Raw genomic sequence first — 15836 nt, forward strand, 5'->3', positions numbered from 1 at the left:
GGTAGGAGGCGTCCGGGCCGCCCCCGGCAGGGTGGGAGCGGGCGGCGAGCGCGGCTCCGCGGGGAGCGGGGCCGCCGCGGCCCGGCGTTGTTTACCTAAAAGCGGATTTAAATTGCTGTGGTAATGCAGGATACTGTGTGTTGGCCCCGGGCCTTTGCAAAGGCTGTGATGAGCGGTGGGTAGCGAATGCTTGTTTCGCGTGTAAAACCGCACTGCGTAACGTCGCGATGCCTGTTCTTGCCGCTGTGCGTGAGCATCAGTTTCTGTGAGCACGCGATGCGCAAACAGCTTGGTGTGTACGACTACAGTGATTACTCCTGGTACGCTTTAATTCCCAGGTCTGCACACAGCGAGCACATGCAAAAGGCACGGAGGTTCGTCTGTACATTATAGGAGTTGTCYGCCCAACGGAAGTAAATATTAATTATATTAGTTCGTTTTCATAAATATGCAGGCCATTATTTGGAAGAGTAATTTAGATGCTCTTTTATAGGTGAGGTTCCTTACGTCTGAAGATGCCGCTCTTTGGGGAAATTGTTGTAATTAAACGGAATGGGACTGATGGAATTCATTTCCCCCTCACTGCAAGTTCTTGTTTATTTGGAAGGTGAGAATTAGTCAAGAATCGTATGCTTTGCAATAATATTGATAATTAAGGGCTATCATACCCAGGGAATATATTTATTTGCAAAAACAAGTATTTGAATAATCATGAATGTTGTTTAAGGAAGAGACGGTGGTACTGGACTGCACTAACGTGGTGTAAAAATAGAGTTGAATTTATTTTTTTTAGAGTTGAATTTATTTTTTCTTACTGCTTTTTGTCCTTTACTTGCCAAAACTTTGCTTATAGTTTCTAGCCAAAGAGAATTTGAGGAAGTGATTTGGCAAAACAATGAGACGAAGTAAATTACAGTTGACAAGCAATCAATAGTGTTGGTAGTTTCTACAGGAAATATTCAAGATGCTAATGAACTTACTAGTAAAGAGAGGAGAAATATGTGTCTTGTGCAATCTTCATCACACAGGCATACTCATCTCAATCTTGCTTTGGCTCTCTGAGACCTCAGTAATGGATTACATAAGCAAATCTTTAGAATTGATCACGCCTTAAAAATTGGTACAAACTTACCCMTTCTCTTCCAAACTTGAAACTCACTTTGACTTGCACAATTGAGTGATGCTGAAAGAAACAAATTTTGGTGTTTTTTAAACCTGGTACAGCTATTTAATATGAAAAGATGACATTAACATACCTKAAGATGTGTGAAGACTTGACTCAAGTGACCTTACTATAGACAGTGCTTCAAATAAAATGTTTTTACTTTTCTTAAATCAAAATTTTTCAGCACTTTGCTCATTGATAGATCTTTTAAGTAACTGTAATTATTTTGTCCTGCATCAGATTACTTGGTAAAAGTCTTCTGGGAGCACTTCAGYGTCAATAATATTGTTGTTTGCCTTCTGTAGAGCTGCCCAGACAGATGATACTTAATTTTACAAACATTAWTTTCTGTCAGCTACATCAGAGAGAGGTGTCTGATATTTGTATGAAGAGTACATCTGGTACAATAGGTGATACGTTTGTTGCCTAAGGTCCACAATGTGTCGAAGGAGTGAGAGATTATTAGAAGAAATTACATATAAAAAAGGCCATATACTTAAAAGAAGAGCTGCGCACATCTTTCTCAAAGAGAAAGTGGCTAGTCTGGCCAGACCAAAGGTCCKTCTATGTAATATTCTGTCTCTGATGGTGATCAATAACCAATGCCAAAGAAAGTTGAGAGTGTTTACGGATGACACTTACTGGTAAGTTAGAGAGAGCAATCCTGTGTTTTAAAAATTTAGGCTATACATGGTAATTTGTGGGTTCATCTTGTGCCAGTCATATAATGCTTGGTTTCACTGGCAAATGGAATGGTTTYGTTTTTTTGGCTTGGCATGCCATATGAAGGCTGAGATCTGAAACTTAAACWGTACTTTTTGATCTATTTCTTATTGTCAGTAGGGTAGATTTTGGCAGCAATGGATTTTATTGATAAGTGATTTAGGATCTAGTCTATAGCTTTTATGTTTTTCTCTCTGCTTCGTTTCTTTCTGCTCTTTTTACTTGAGYGCTAGTTATCCACTTCAGACATTAGCACAAAATACAATGTTCCCCTCTCCTCCTCACCCACTTAGCAGCTACCTTCTTGCTTTCTTTTCACTTGTAATTATGTTGGGAATAAGTGTCAGTGGTACAAATCCTGAAACGAATGCTTTTTAATAATCTAGCTGTTTATCATAAGCATATAACTAAWGTATAACTAGTGTCTAATTTGAGGGCTTTAATAGCTTTAACTGAAAAGAAATGTGTGTGAAAAGATGATGATGCACTAGCTACCATTGTAACAGTGTTGCAACTRCTAAATTATGGACAGAGTTGCAAATCTGTGGAGTAGACCCAGTCTATAGTGCACAGTAAATGGGTCTAAGAAGGCACACACATTACATTACTTCTGGTGACTGGAAGTACAAACAAAAACAAAAATRCAAAACAAAAAATTAAACCCAGCTATGCTGAGGTTGTGGTAGGTTATCAGATTTGACAGAGTATTGTGCTGCTTTACRAATTATTAACTAAAAAGTTGCAAAAATATCCAATTATATTGCAACCAGATTTTTCTGTCTGTTGTATGTCTTAAAACTGAAATTGTATTTTCACCCATAGGAAAACAGAATGTGATATTCGCATTCAGTTGCCTCAGGTCTCTAAAGAACATTGCAAAATTGAAGTAAATGAAAACAAGGAGGTAAGATGTACATATATTAGTGGCATTTATATTGCATCATTGCATCTCTTCAGGCTACTGAACTGTCTGTTTTGTTTTTAGGCAATACTGACTAACCTTAGTACAGTAAATCCTACGCAACTGAATGGTGGTTGTTTTCAGCAACCTGTACCTCTGAAGCATGGAGATGTGTTAACTATTATTGATCGTTCTTTCAGGTATGTACCAATGACAGAGATGAACTGTTAATGCCTTGATCCTAGAATGTGGTCTGCAGGCAAATGTCTGGAGAGCTCTGTGGACACAGCATCTTACTGCTAGATGAAGAGACAGGCAATGGCTGTAGATAAATGGGAAAATTAAAATGTCTTTTTACCATCTTCAGGAACAGAAGTTAGTTTAGTTTATTCCATATTTCTTTACCTAGCTTTATAGAGCTCCTTCAGAAGGAAGGATTGCTTAAAGATCTCTTTTTATCACTTTTGTATTACGTTAAGCTAAACCAATAAAGATAGAATTGTCTAGAGAGAATATTTTGATTTTATTTCAAAGGCAATCACTTTTAGGGGAAAAGTTAGAATTACTTTGATGTAGTTAAAGCCTTTAAAAGGAATATGTGTATGTTGCTGAAAGATGACAACTATTGCTATATCATTTATCATAATTACGGCAATTTAATCATCAGCTATTTGATTAAAAAAAAAATGATTGTTTTACCTTTTAATATTTCTTCCAGGTTTGAATATCCTCCCCAATCAACTCCAAGAAAGAGACGTTCTAGGTCTCCAAAAAATGAAACACTGCAGGTAATTCTATGGCTAAAGGCTTATTTATTGCAAGCATATTTGTATTTGTACTGATATGTAGTGTATTTCCCATTTTGTTTTCTTCATGTGATTAGGAACAGTTTTTCAACCATAGATTATCTTTCTGTTTTTAAAACGGAAACCAATGTCTTTATCTAAATATTTTTTTCTTTGTTACTAATTTATTACTTTTAGACTTGTCAGTTTCTAGTAATAAATACTTAATGATCTATGGTGTTAGTAATACAGGTAAGCTATTAAAAATTAATCCTTAGCTTTTTTCCAAGAAATGATGGGATGCAGGAAGCAYAGAGTATTGACATTGGAAATCCTTCTACTTTAAATGGGGAAATTTGTCCTAGAGACTGAGCAGTCTTTTTTTTTTTTTTTTTCAAAAATTATCTGTTGTTCTATGTGCTATTACTCTAATGTATTGTTGGAATATTGATATTTATAAATATCAAACCAACTTAGTCTTTTAATAATTTATTTTCATTAATTTTTCTTTTTTTCTGCCCCAGCAAAGCTTTCTCCTTAAAAGGGCTATTGTTAGTTAACAAATACTGTGGCTGTTGAGATATTTATGTATATTATAATTTTATTATTTAAATAAGAATTCTTCCTCAAGGTCTATTAAAGTGAAATTTTTCTTTTCAAATGCTAGAAAGTATTTGTATGTATGCATCTGCTTCGGGTTCTATTAGATCTAATAATTTCAGTCATAACAATTAAACTCTTATTATACAGAGCATTGAATGTGTTGAGGTCTGCATTCTTAAGCTCTGAAATGTTATAGAAATTTCATTTGAATACTTTTTTTTAAGCTTTTTTTTAAGCTTTTTAAGCTTATTTTTTTAAGCAATGTATATGCATCTGTAAGATCGGTGTTTTCCAGTGTATGGTAGAAAGCTAAGCCRTTTATAAAATACTTGTTCCTCTGCTGTAATGTTGTACAAATTTACAGGTTCTTCATGTTCAGCAGGTGGCAGAACCGGAATTATTACACAAACAAACTTCAGGATCTAAAAGTCTTCATGATTCTGGTTGGTACCTATTTTATTTTTTATTGTCTTTTTTTTTCCTCCTTCTTCTCTCTGCCCCCCCCCCCCCTTAGTTGTCTTTTGTTCTTAGCATCAAGAGGAAAAATAAGGTTGCATGGAGTGAAAGGTATATATTTTAAGACCTGTCAGGCTGAGTATAATACTCCTTTATCATGGCATGCGTGGATGCTATGTTTTACCAAAGCTAAGTCCTGCCAGGATAAATCAGTGTAGTTGCAACCAACAAACGGGCAGTAAGAATAAGACTGTAATTGGCAAAATCTGTATATATTGTTTTAAATGATTTGTTCAGATTAAGTTTGTGAAGGTTACAACTAAGAAGGGAGTTCAGCGTGCTAGCTTTGCAAATGCAATACAAATGTCCATTGAAGCTGATATGTAAAACTTAATTACCTATTACATTTTGCCTTTCAACAGAAACAAGTATAATTAAAAGTAAATTCATCCCTGTRATTAAAATTTAACTTGCAGTTCTGTCTGACCTAGAATAGGACCAGATTAATGTTGAGACAATTTTACATTCTCAGGTGTGCTATTAAAAAATGTAAACGAAGTATAATTTTGAATATACATAGGAAGGGTTGATTTTTTTGCTGATGGAAATGATGGTTCACAATAGCTACTTCATATAGACCGAGTAAAAACCTGTTTCCCCAGACCTACTACATGTGAGTAATTATAAATAATAGGCTGATTAAATATCAGTGCATCACTTATCCATTCTTCTTTCTTCCTTCAGTCAGCAAGCTTCTTTCATGGGCAGATGGAAGGTTTGTGTAAAACCTTACAAAGATGCAAGGTGTATGAAAAAGAAAAGTGGTTGTTATTCTACCAGTGGGTATATGCTGTGTATTTTGCAGGAAAATTTTCTTTCAATCCAAAACAGAACATTTCAAAGTGCTTGATGTTGATGGGTTGTTGTGGGTGCATCTGGACTTGTGGAATTTGGATAATAAGTTTCCTAGCATCTTTTTACAATACAACAGTCTTTGTTTCCTTCTYCTTTAACCTTTAAGGAGATCAAATTATCAGGTCAATACAAAAAATATCAATCTACTTTACTTGTAAGCAGGTTAGACGCAAGGTTTTTCACAGAAAGATCTAATTTCCTGCTGTCTCCCATCTCTCTCCTTCCCCTTCCATCTCCCTTCTCTTCCTAAAAAGAAGCTAATTGACAGGTTCTTCCTAGTATATTTCTAACTTCCATCCTTACATGGAATATYTTCTGTCACAAGTAAGGAAAGGCAACATATACCGCAATTTATTTCTGCAGTCATTCATGCTGGTATCGAGCAGTGCTGAGAAAGAGAGCTTGTAGATGTATAGATGTTCGTGAGCTCTTGGCTTTTTGTGGCTTGGAGAGGTACCTCTTGTCAGATGAACCCTGTTAGCTGACCACTTGCTCAAGGAAAATGTAAAGCAAAGCATGTTACTTCAAGCTTTCCTGAAGGCAATTTGCAAATGACAATGCAATAGCAGCATACGTGCAGTCATTTACTGTCTTGTCTCTCTGCTCTATTATCTGGCTTTACCCTAAAGAAGCACATTGCTACAGTTTGTGCAATACTGAGCAATGTAAATGMAAAATGAAGAACTGATTAAATTGTAGTGGTAAGCTGATTTAAAGGATTGTTTTGTTTCATGCTTACAGATATATCTTGTGGCAGCCCTAAAAGAGATCTATGTGATCTATTGATTTTAAAGATAAGCAGCATGGAATATCAAGTACTTTACCTGAATGTGGGACAAATTGAAGAACAAAACYTAGTTTTCATGATAACTGCATTAGTATTGAAATGCTTATTACAAAATTATTATTGCAAGCAGAGGGTTGTTTTTTCTTTTTAATACACTACCATCTTGGGAGATGAAGAGAAGGAGTTTTCACCTGTATTTAAGGAACTTAGTTTTGCATTTTTAAGCAACTATGCATCTATATTTTTTTCTTTTGTTTTGCTTGTTTTATAGATAATACTGAGTGTGAAGAACAAAATGCCAATGAAAATAAACGAAGTACAGAGGAAAATATTTCTAAAGTTTTACCCATCAAGCTGTTAACATCTAAACCTTTGTATAGAATTCAATCTAGTAAAAAGGAAAATGAAATGTCTCCTTTTAGTAAACTCTATGAAACACTGAAACACGAGATTGAAGTGAAAAAAACTCTGCAAGAAGGAAATGTATCTCAACAAGCCAAAAAAGAAGATGGCAAGAGTGCATTGCTAGAATCCAGTGCTCAGATTTCATCATCAGATTATGCTTATGGTCTTGGAAGCCTGACTAAAGAAACAGATTTAAGTGAAACTATTGAAGAGTATAAAGTGAGACAAGAAGTGRTCGGTTCAAAATTTAATCTGATTACAGCTGCAGGAAGTACAGACAAGAAGAGCTTTACCAGAAGTCCCCGAACTTCGGCTTCAAATGAGATGTCAAGAGATATCGGTAAGAAAATTCGCTTGCAAGATCACAAGGAACAAAATATGTCAGGCAAATCTGAAGGTATTGAAGTTACAACCRAACCAAATGAAAACAACGATGGAAACGCAGCATGTTCACCTAAGCCATGCTCTATAGAATGTTTGGGTTATGGAGATAAAATAAAAACATACTCTTCTGCAAAAAAAACAGAACAACTAGCACCAACAACTGCTGTAACAAATGCAACTAGCATGACTAGTGTTTCTGAAATAGATAAATGTATTTTGTCTACTCCAAGGTCCACAAGGAGGAGTCCTCGGTCTCGTTCCGTATCATCTACCAAAGAAACTAGTGGAAAGGGTTCTGTAAATTCTGATACTCCAATAAGTCAGCACAATGTATTATTGGAACATAAGACTTTTTCAGAAATTTCAGCTGAACCTCAAAAGGAAGATTTAGTATGCAGAAATGATAGCCTCAAACAACTGCATTTGRCAGAAAATACGTGTTTGAAACAAAGGCGTAATAGTAAACAACATACACCAGGAAAATCTATAAAAGAAGTGCTGAAAGAAATTTGTGATCAGGCAAACTTTGTTCAGAGAGATTCTGAAACTCCTGCCTCTTCGTCTAATTCAAAGAGTCCCAAAAGAAATATCAGGCGGAGTAAAGAACTATCAAACAGAAATGTCTATTCAGAGACACCGCTTTCAGAAGAATTAACGCCAGATCTTGCATCTCCTGCTAATCAAAAATCCAGCCCTGGAAGAAAAAGGGGTAGACCAAGGACCTCTGGGCTGCTAACTAAAAAAGCACTGGAGGCAGATGCAGTTCAAAATCATCAAGATAAGGCTATAGATGGAAAAGATAGTGGAACTAAAGAGGAGCTGACCACAAAGACCAATCAGCAGAAACTAGATTTGGAAGATGCCAGACCTCGTAGATTGTCATCAAAAAGGAAGTCTGGGAGTGCTGCCATACTGAAAGAAGATGAGGTGGTCTCAGAAACGAATATTTCTAGCCTGTTGGCCGAAGAAGAGGAATCAGGTAAATACTTCTTAATTTGACAMATTCTCCTATGCTTTTTTTAAACAAGAATCTTTCCTACTTCCATAGATTTAGAACTGATTACTGACAGATCAGTTCAAAAATATTTGTCATGTAATTATACTTACCCATGAAAATACAATTTTCTCTATAAAAGTTTATGCAATTGAATCTTTAAAGTGAATTATCTTCTGATAGGCTTCGAGTGGACAGATAGTCCACTGTTTTTGGTGCTGGTTAAAATGGTGATTTCCTGGATTCTCAGATGTATACAAATGTTTTCAATTCGTGCTACTTCTAGGTAACAGAAGAAGAGCATCTCAGAAGAGGAGAAGTGGCAATTTGTTACTTCAGCCTTTAGGAAAAAGAAAGAGAGTGTCTTTTGGTGGTCATCTAAGCCCAGAACTTTTTGATAAGAGTTTACCTCCCAATTCGCCCCTTAAAAGAGGTGCAATTCCTGCAAGACTGAGCTTACCATTTGGAAACTCGCCACGTGCCGTTCTGAAGAAGGCTCAGGGATTGAAGCATTTTGCAGTCCAGGTAAACCTTAAAAGTTCAAARAACTAAGTTGCTAAAAGAAATAACATGAGCAAAATTCATTATTTCAGACTTTAAAAAATGATTTCAAAATGAATTGTAAGCCTTATTTGGATGTACCTTGGGAGAAGCGGACATTTAAATTGCAAATTAAAGTTGTGGTTGAAAAAAGCAAACTTTTTTTTTGGGGGGGGGGGGGCGAGAAAAAGCTCAGGTTATCCTTTATACTTAACTGCCTGGGAGGTAGGTTTTTATTCAGCTCACATGCTTTTACTTGTTCTCATGAATATGTCTAAATGAATATATTTCTGTTTGTGTATCTGGCCTCTACAGGTGCCAGTTTACCATAAATACCAGAAAACAGAAACAATTTAGAATGGGAGTTTGTTGGCAGACTTCTGTCGTGTGACTTGGCTAAAAATTTGAAATATTTGCCTATGATTTAAGCTAGTTAAAATGTGTCATCCACCTGATGTGAATACAACTGTTTTGAATAAAATAGGATAATTCAATTAACCAAAGTGAATTTGTATGCATCTTCTGGGACTATTTTGAAATTTAAAATGTTTTAGGTTTGTTTCTCTTTTTAGAGAATAAGATTTTTTTAATCTGATGATCTTTTATAGTACTACATTTACTTTTCAAAGATTTAGATGAGCTTTTTGTAGTTCTGCTTTGTGCAATAACCTTTTTATCTGGGTGTATGTGTATTTAAATATTTAAAATTTATATATACTTTTTTTTTCTTACTAGGTACTTCCTGAATGTTTGCCAAAAGAAAAAGTGTCACCAAAAAATTTGATGACCCGGAGGTCCCCAGCTGCCTCCCCTCTTTCTGGAAAAGCAACACCTAAATTTACTTTAAGCTCTCCAACACCTTACACTAAAGGTCGTTTCTCCATTTCTCACGTCACGACACCATCACCGGCTGCAGAGGAGCAGAATGCTGTTGCAAAAGACRTGAATACCCAGGAGAAAAACGATACTCAAGTAAAAACACCAAATTCTTCTCACGTTAACCAAGATGATAAAACTACAGCTAACAAATTAACAAAACACGCACAGCTTGCTTTGAAGAGCACTCCCATGAAGAGAAGAAGTGGGGCTGTAGCAGTTCTTAATGCAAAAAGAAGAAGTGGTGCCTCCAGTGCCAATTTGCTAGGTTTGTTTAAACGTTTAATTTTTAATATGAATTTTAATRCTTTAAGAAACAATAACAAAACTGAAGTAGGCCTGTGAAGTCATTTAACAAAGACCACCAAATATGAATCTTTTGTCAGTTTTTGGCCTTCTTGAAAACAACTGGGAATTGCAAAGTTCTATACCCTTATAATATAAAGGGTATATAGAGGAGTATTTAAAACACAAATTCTATGTACTTGGAAGCTGACAGATGCTACAATTATGATTGTAACTTGCAAGGTTATTTTCAGTAATGAATTCCTTCATGAGAAAGCATTTTGATGATGGTTTTATCATCAATTATTTTTTTCATCCAAAGCGCACAAAGTAAATAATCACATTATAAAGTCATAAATAACRATGTCTTTTATTCTCTGAATGTTGTTCAGACTTAAAAGACAGGTTTAGGACATAAGGTATGCTATATGAAGTTACTGCATTTCATCCTGTTAGCATTGTATTGAGCCTGTWTGACTCAGAGGTCAAATAATGTTGAGCTAGATCAAGCTGCCTCAATTACATCAATTTYGATGTTAAAGTGTGTATTTTTATAGCAATCTGATTTTTGTCTAGCTTTAGCTTAAGTTCTTTGTAACATTTCCCWTATGTAGTTTCTAAGCTTTGTCTGTAGACTGGACTGTACTTGTGCAAGCTGTTGACAGTGTTACATACCAATTTTGATTACAAATGATGATATCTGGGTGTGCTGAGTGACAGATATTGAGTGTTGACATTGGTCAAAATAGTTTTGGAGCCACTGTAAAATTTGTTAGACTCTGGTTTTTGAAATGTTTATTTTTGTGAAGATACTTACAGACAAGTTATCTTTCAGTCATTTATTTTCATAAATCAAATGAAATTGACTCTTTAAAAGTCAAATTTAAAACTTATCAGCACCTTTTCCCAGTAATTTTTGTTATTTTTTATCTCCATTTTCTTAGTAGATTTTTAAAATTTTGGATATCTTACTACATGCAGTTTCCTAGTGATGGCCTCTATTATATGGTAAGATAAAATCACAGCCCTTCGCAATACCTCCAGATTAATACAGTCGAAGGTTGTGTTAACTACTTAATGAAATAAGGATTTTCAGTTGCTTTATTCCATTCATTTTAGTAGCAGAGTATTTCACAAGTATTAATGTCATACCTCTGCTCACCACATCTCTGCAGTGTGAAAGTGTTTCTTAATGCCTGTGTCTTAATTTCCTCTCTAAAATGGAAATAACACCACAGTTACTAAATATTTGGATTTTTGAATGCTTATGCTGTATACAAAACACAATCCTGTTCCCAGTGCCTGATAATTTCCTGGATGCTGGGCAATTTTCTTCATAATCTGGGCACCCTAAGAATGACAACTTTTGAAAATTTGTTTTTGAAGACTTGCCCCAATTTGCATAGTCACTGTGATAAGAGAATAATAAAATTCAGTTCTTCAGAACAGCTTTCACTTTAACTACAAAAATAATTTGCTTTAGGTGATCTCTGCCTCCTTATAGCCAATTTCTGCAGTAAACAAGGCAGATAMCCTACCAGCTTACAGCTTCATTTATTACATAGCTGTAATTAATTCCCTGATTATTATGCAGTGTACAGAATGATGTTGTGATAAAGATAACCTTTCTTTGRGAATCATCAGAAAAGGAGATTATGTGGAGAAGGTGATATAAGACTTTTAGAGAGTCTGTGAAGATCTAAATGCTGTAAGCAATATAAATAAATAATTTCCTGAATATGAAGATCCTTGGAAAGCAGATGAAAGAAAAGCTGGATATGATTCACTTGAAAGCCATTTCTGTAATGTTAAATCTCACAGCCCACCAAAGAGAAGTTCAGGTATAATAATGATGAGACTGAAAGGCTCGTGACAGATTTTCTTCTGGGGAAAATACTTCCTTAACAAAAAGATTAAGCACAGAATTGGGTCAATGCTCTGTTCAATGGTCTGTGAAGTTTTTGGTGCTATAATGAGGTTTTTTGATTGTGGAAACAGTTTATACTGGATGTYTGAACACTTGTTAAACTTCAGCTGACATTAGGTTTTCCAACTGACGGTGTTTTCACACAACATTTTGGTATAGGTGTTGCCAGGTAATATACTGACCAGCCTGCTAAGTCACACTCAGCAGAAATCCTTTGGAAGCATAAAGAAATAATTGCAAATGCTGACTTACACAGCTAAAAAGTTATTTTTGTTCTGCTTTCTAGTTGCAAAATCTTGGGCAGAGGTGGTAAAGTTAGGTGTTGCCAGACCACAAGCAAAAGCCATTAAAAAGTCTGTCCAGAAAGGAAGATCAGCAAAGAAGATARCAAAATCACCAAAGGTATTTTTAAACTGTAAAGCAGCATTTTTTTTAGATGGTAGCTTATAGGTATGTAACATCATGTTAATTGAGTATTGATATTTTTGTCCCAGTATGCAAGAAACTTGAGACCTGTAGGAAGAGGTCAGGAGCCACAGCTATTTATTCTTTTTGGTGCAAGTCCATCTATACCATSTGTAGTAAAGGATTAGATATGTGAGTGGGTAACTGCTCTGTAACATGGTTATAGAGTATATTAAATAGACACCAGTTTCACTAGTGTAATTGAAAGTGAACTTCTAATCTCTCAATTTGAATAATCTTAAGGCTATCTCTAGATAAAAGTGAAAGCGCGGGGTAGTTTGAGTATGTCTTTGTCCCTTCTCTACAGTCCAAACTGTAGAAGGGACAGGGCAGGGCATGCGTTTCAATTTAAATACTCTGCAAGCTGACACAGCGCAAGGGAATAAGGCTGAAGCACTCAGGATTTCCCTCAGCTCCCTAAGGCCAAGAAAACTTGCAATCTCAGGTGCTCATCAAGCACAGTCACTTAATTTTGAATGGGTATATATTTGCATTTCTCAGAGCTAACTCCTTAAAATAGCTGTGAGTTAACCACTTTTGACTGCAGAACAGTTGGTATTTGCCAAGCAAGACCAACTAAGTTTGTAGAAGATTTGAGTGATTAGGGKTTTTTTTATATACATCTTTTTTACTTTATTGATATTTTTTTTTGTTTTTCCCCTCTACAGACTCCAGAAAGAAAAGTAAAGGGTCACTTTAGTACAGGTCATGCGGAGTCTCCTGCTACCATAGTTGTAGGCAGAGCTTATACCACAACAGTTAGAATGGCCGGACAGGTCCCTAAAGTGGTAAAAAATCCTATCTTGAAACAAAACATGGATACAGATGAAAGCTTCACAGGTAAGTTGTGTGCTTTTAAAATGTATTACTGGCTCTACCAACTATGTAGTTCTTTTGTCAAAGTGTATGCTTGCTTCTCTGAATATAATTTGTAGGAATGACTGAGATGTTTCAGACTCCAGAAAATAAAAGTGGAAAAAGACTGCCTTTGTTCACTGTTCAGAAGACTGATTTTACACCAACATGTACTGCAGTGGAAGTTTCAGAGTTGCACACTCCTGAGGAATCTGGTATGTTTCTTATCTGAAAAGAGAGCAAATGTTTAGATATWTTTCAGGGTAGCAATGTAGTGACACGTCTACAGCTTGAGTCAATGAGTAGTCAGCCTAGGTGGACTTGCTATATAGTGATGCATCTGGCAACCCATGAAATGAGTTGCTTTATCATGTGTTAAAAGACATTTTTGTAGTTCTAGTTAATTTTTGAATAGGTGTTATTTTCTTATTCATTCTATTTTGTATGAACTTATCAAAATGCTGAAGCATGTATTGTTGTTTTAGGCAAGTTTAAAGTGTGGCAAATCTTGTGCTGAAGCATGGCAGTTCTTTAATCAGTTGTCTGTGGATACGTTTAAATCCAGTGATACAGTTTCATGCTGGGAAGAGGATGTTGTGTAATCTTGCAGAAAGAGTCTACTAAAAGAAAAAAAGTATCAAGTTAGGAAGATTTATATTAAGATGGTACTTCCCTTTTGCCTTGTGTCTTTTTACTTGTGACCTCTAAGACCAGTCATCATGTCCCAAAAGAGCTCAGACCTCTCTAAATTTAATTTTTCTTCAGAATTTAGCAAAACTGATTGTGTAGTGAAACACTGAAGAAAAAAATCAAGAGTAAATTCTCCAGTTTAAAATTAAAAAAAAAAATGAAATGCTTTTTAGTTTATTTCAGATTTTGTGGAAGTCTTAGGTGTAACAAACCTTGTTAAAACTTCAGAAGGGAGTCCAGTATAATRCTTACCTTGAAAATAAGTATTAGTGAAGTGATTTTTCGTCCACCTGAAGATTACGTCTGTTTGGTGGGCAAGCCCTTAATCTTAGGTGCTCTACACRCTGATCCTTTTGCATGTCAGAAATGCTCTTTAGTTTTGGAGTTTGGAAGCATGGAGCCAGAGCCTTTTCAGCAGAGCCAGCTAGCCAGTCAGTCTCCAGCCTGGATTGTTGCAAGAGCTCTTCCTTCTTGGGTGCAGTGCTTTACACCTTGTCCTTGTTGAATTTTGTCAGGGTCCTGTTGGTCCTTTCCTCTGACCTGCAGTACTCGTTACTAGCCTGCAGGTAGAGACCCTTTCACCATGACCCTCTGAGCCTGCCTGTCCAACCAGTTCTAGTCTGTCTGCAGCTTGRATGAATGAACAACTAATGTCCTAACCTAGGCACCAGAACATTGTGTGAGATGATGTTAGCTTTGCTAAAGTCAGGACGAATAATGTCCACTGCTCTCCTTTTATCCACGTATCACTTTATCACAGGAGGCAATTAGGAATTTCAGGTATCATTTTCTTTTGGTAAATCCGCACTAACTGTTCCTGGTTGCCCCCTTCTTCTTGTGCCTGGAAAAGTGTTTCTAAAGGACYTGCTCTGTTATTTCACTGGGGCCTGAAGTGAGGTTAACCTGACAATAGTTAAGGCTTAGTTCTGGGTATATTCCTCCAGAAGTTGTGCTTCTGCCACTTAAATTTAACTCATTGTAAAACCTTTTGTGTTGTTCTGACCAGGCTTTTCTCCATAACTTTTCATTGGCCTCAGTTCCTTTTACCACTGGGAAGAACGATGGGAAATATTTTGTCAACGAAGAGGGAGAGYGGTGGCCGTTTCTGTTGAGTGTCAGTGCAGTTAATGCTTGTTGTAATACTTATGTTAACAACATTGGGAAGTAGTGAGAGAAAACAAATAGCTGGTAWTAAATAGCCAGAGAAATTCACTTGACTTTTTTTTCCTAAGTTTYCCCCTCAAGCATCCTTTTCTTCCGTGCATAATAATCAAGACCCAAAACAGTCCAAGATTTCCCAGAGCCAGTGCTTCTACAGTGACCATAATGAATACTTGCAACAAGTGCCTTTCCAAACACAAACTTGTGCAAACTGAGTGCAGGTGATGCAAATTGTACAAAAATCTCACTTCACCTCTATTTTTCTTCTATACTTTCCAAAGTTTCAGAAAGGTCGTGTGTGTATATTGTGTAATATAAAAATTTGATTGATGTCTGATATTGCTACAATACCCTAAAGAAACTTGCAGTAAAGGTGTATCACTAGAAGTTTTTAGGGACAACATAAATTAATATTTTGATTATATAAAAGCATGACAATTTTTGCTTGCTTAATCAGATACAGTCTTTTTTAAATGTATGCTGTGCCCTGCAGGAGCCAATTACCTTATGGTTAATTGCCAAATCAATTGCTGAATTACACTTTAGTTTGTATAAAGCTCAAGATGTTTGAATCTGTTTTTTACTTATTTATACAACAATTAGAATATTTGGATTTTCTGCTTAATTTTTTTTCCAAATTACGTAAACCTATTCTTCTATTACAGGAGAGATGATAGTGTCGCCCTTAAGTAGCTCAGATGCTTCAGAGCAGAAACAAGATAGTCAAGACATCTGTCACTTTCTGAGAGATGAAGAGTTTGTGGTTGATGCCATCTCCACGAATACTCCTGAAAAAAAAGAGACTATGCTGGAAGAAAATGTTGACATGGACAGGTTGCTAATAAATCCAGAAAAATGTACACCTTGGGTGAAATTAGGAATTAAAAGCACGACCCCGAAGCAGAAGCCGGAGCCAGTT

At 35.9% G+C, this 15836-nt stretch overlaps 1 protein-coding gene across 1 annotated transcript in view; it reads left to right on the forward strand.

Annotated features, from left to right (window-relative positions):
• MKI67 (marker of proliferation Ki-67) overlaps positions 1 to 15836 on the forward strand; it is a 24470-nt gene that overhangs the window by 387 nt on the left and 8247 nt on the right. Inside the window, exons 2-13 of the mRNA XM_085299125.1 lie at positions 494 to 607; positions 2711 to 2792; positions 2874 to 2989; positions 3508 to 3577; positions 4542 to 4620; positions 6607 to 8103; positions 8405 to 8643; positions 9394 to 9802; positions 12033 to 12148; positions 12880 to 13051; positions 13147 to 13281; positions 15583 to 15833. Of these exons, the coding sequence (XP_085155251.1) occupies positions 516 to 607; positions 2711 to 2792; positions 2874 to 2989; positions 3508 to 3577; positions 4542 to 4620; positions 6607 to 8103; positions 8405 to 8643; positions 9394 to 9802; positions 12033 to 12148; positions 12880 to 13051; positions 13147 to 13281; positions 15583 to 15833 (3258 nt within the window). The 5' untranslated portion in view covers positions 494 to 515. The remainder of the gene's footprint in view (positions 1 to 493; positions 608 to 2710; positions 2793 to 2873; positions 2990 to 3507; positions 3578 to 4541; positions 4621 to 6606; positions 8104 to 8404; positions 8644 to 9393; positions 9803 to 12032; positions 12149 to 12879; positions 13052 to 13146; positions 13282 to 15582; positions 15834 to 15836) is intronic.

The sequence above is a fragment of the Rhea americana genome, unplaced genomic scaffold (assembly GCF_003343005.1).
Source record: "Rhea americana isolate MKP2758 unplaced genomic scaffold, rheAme1 scaffold_145, whole genome shotgun sequence".
Lineage (NCBI taxonomy): Eukaryota > Metazoa > Chordata > Aves > Rheiformes > Rheidae > Rhea > Rhea americana.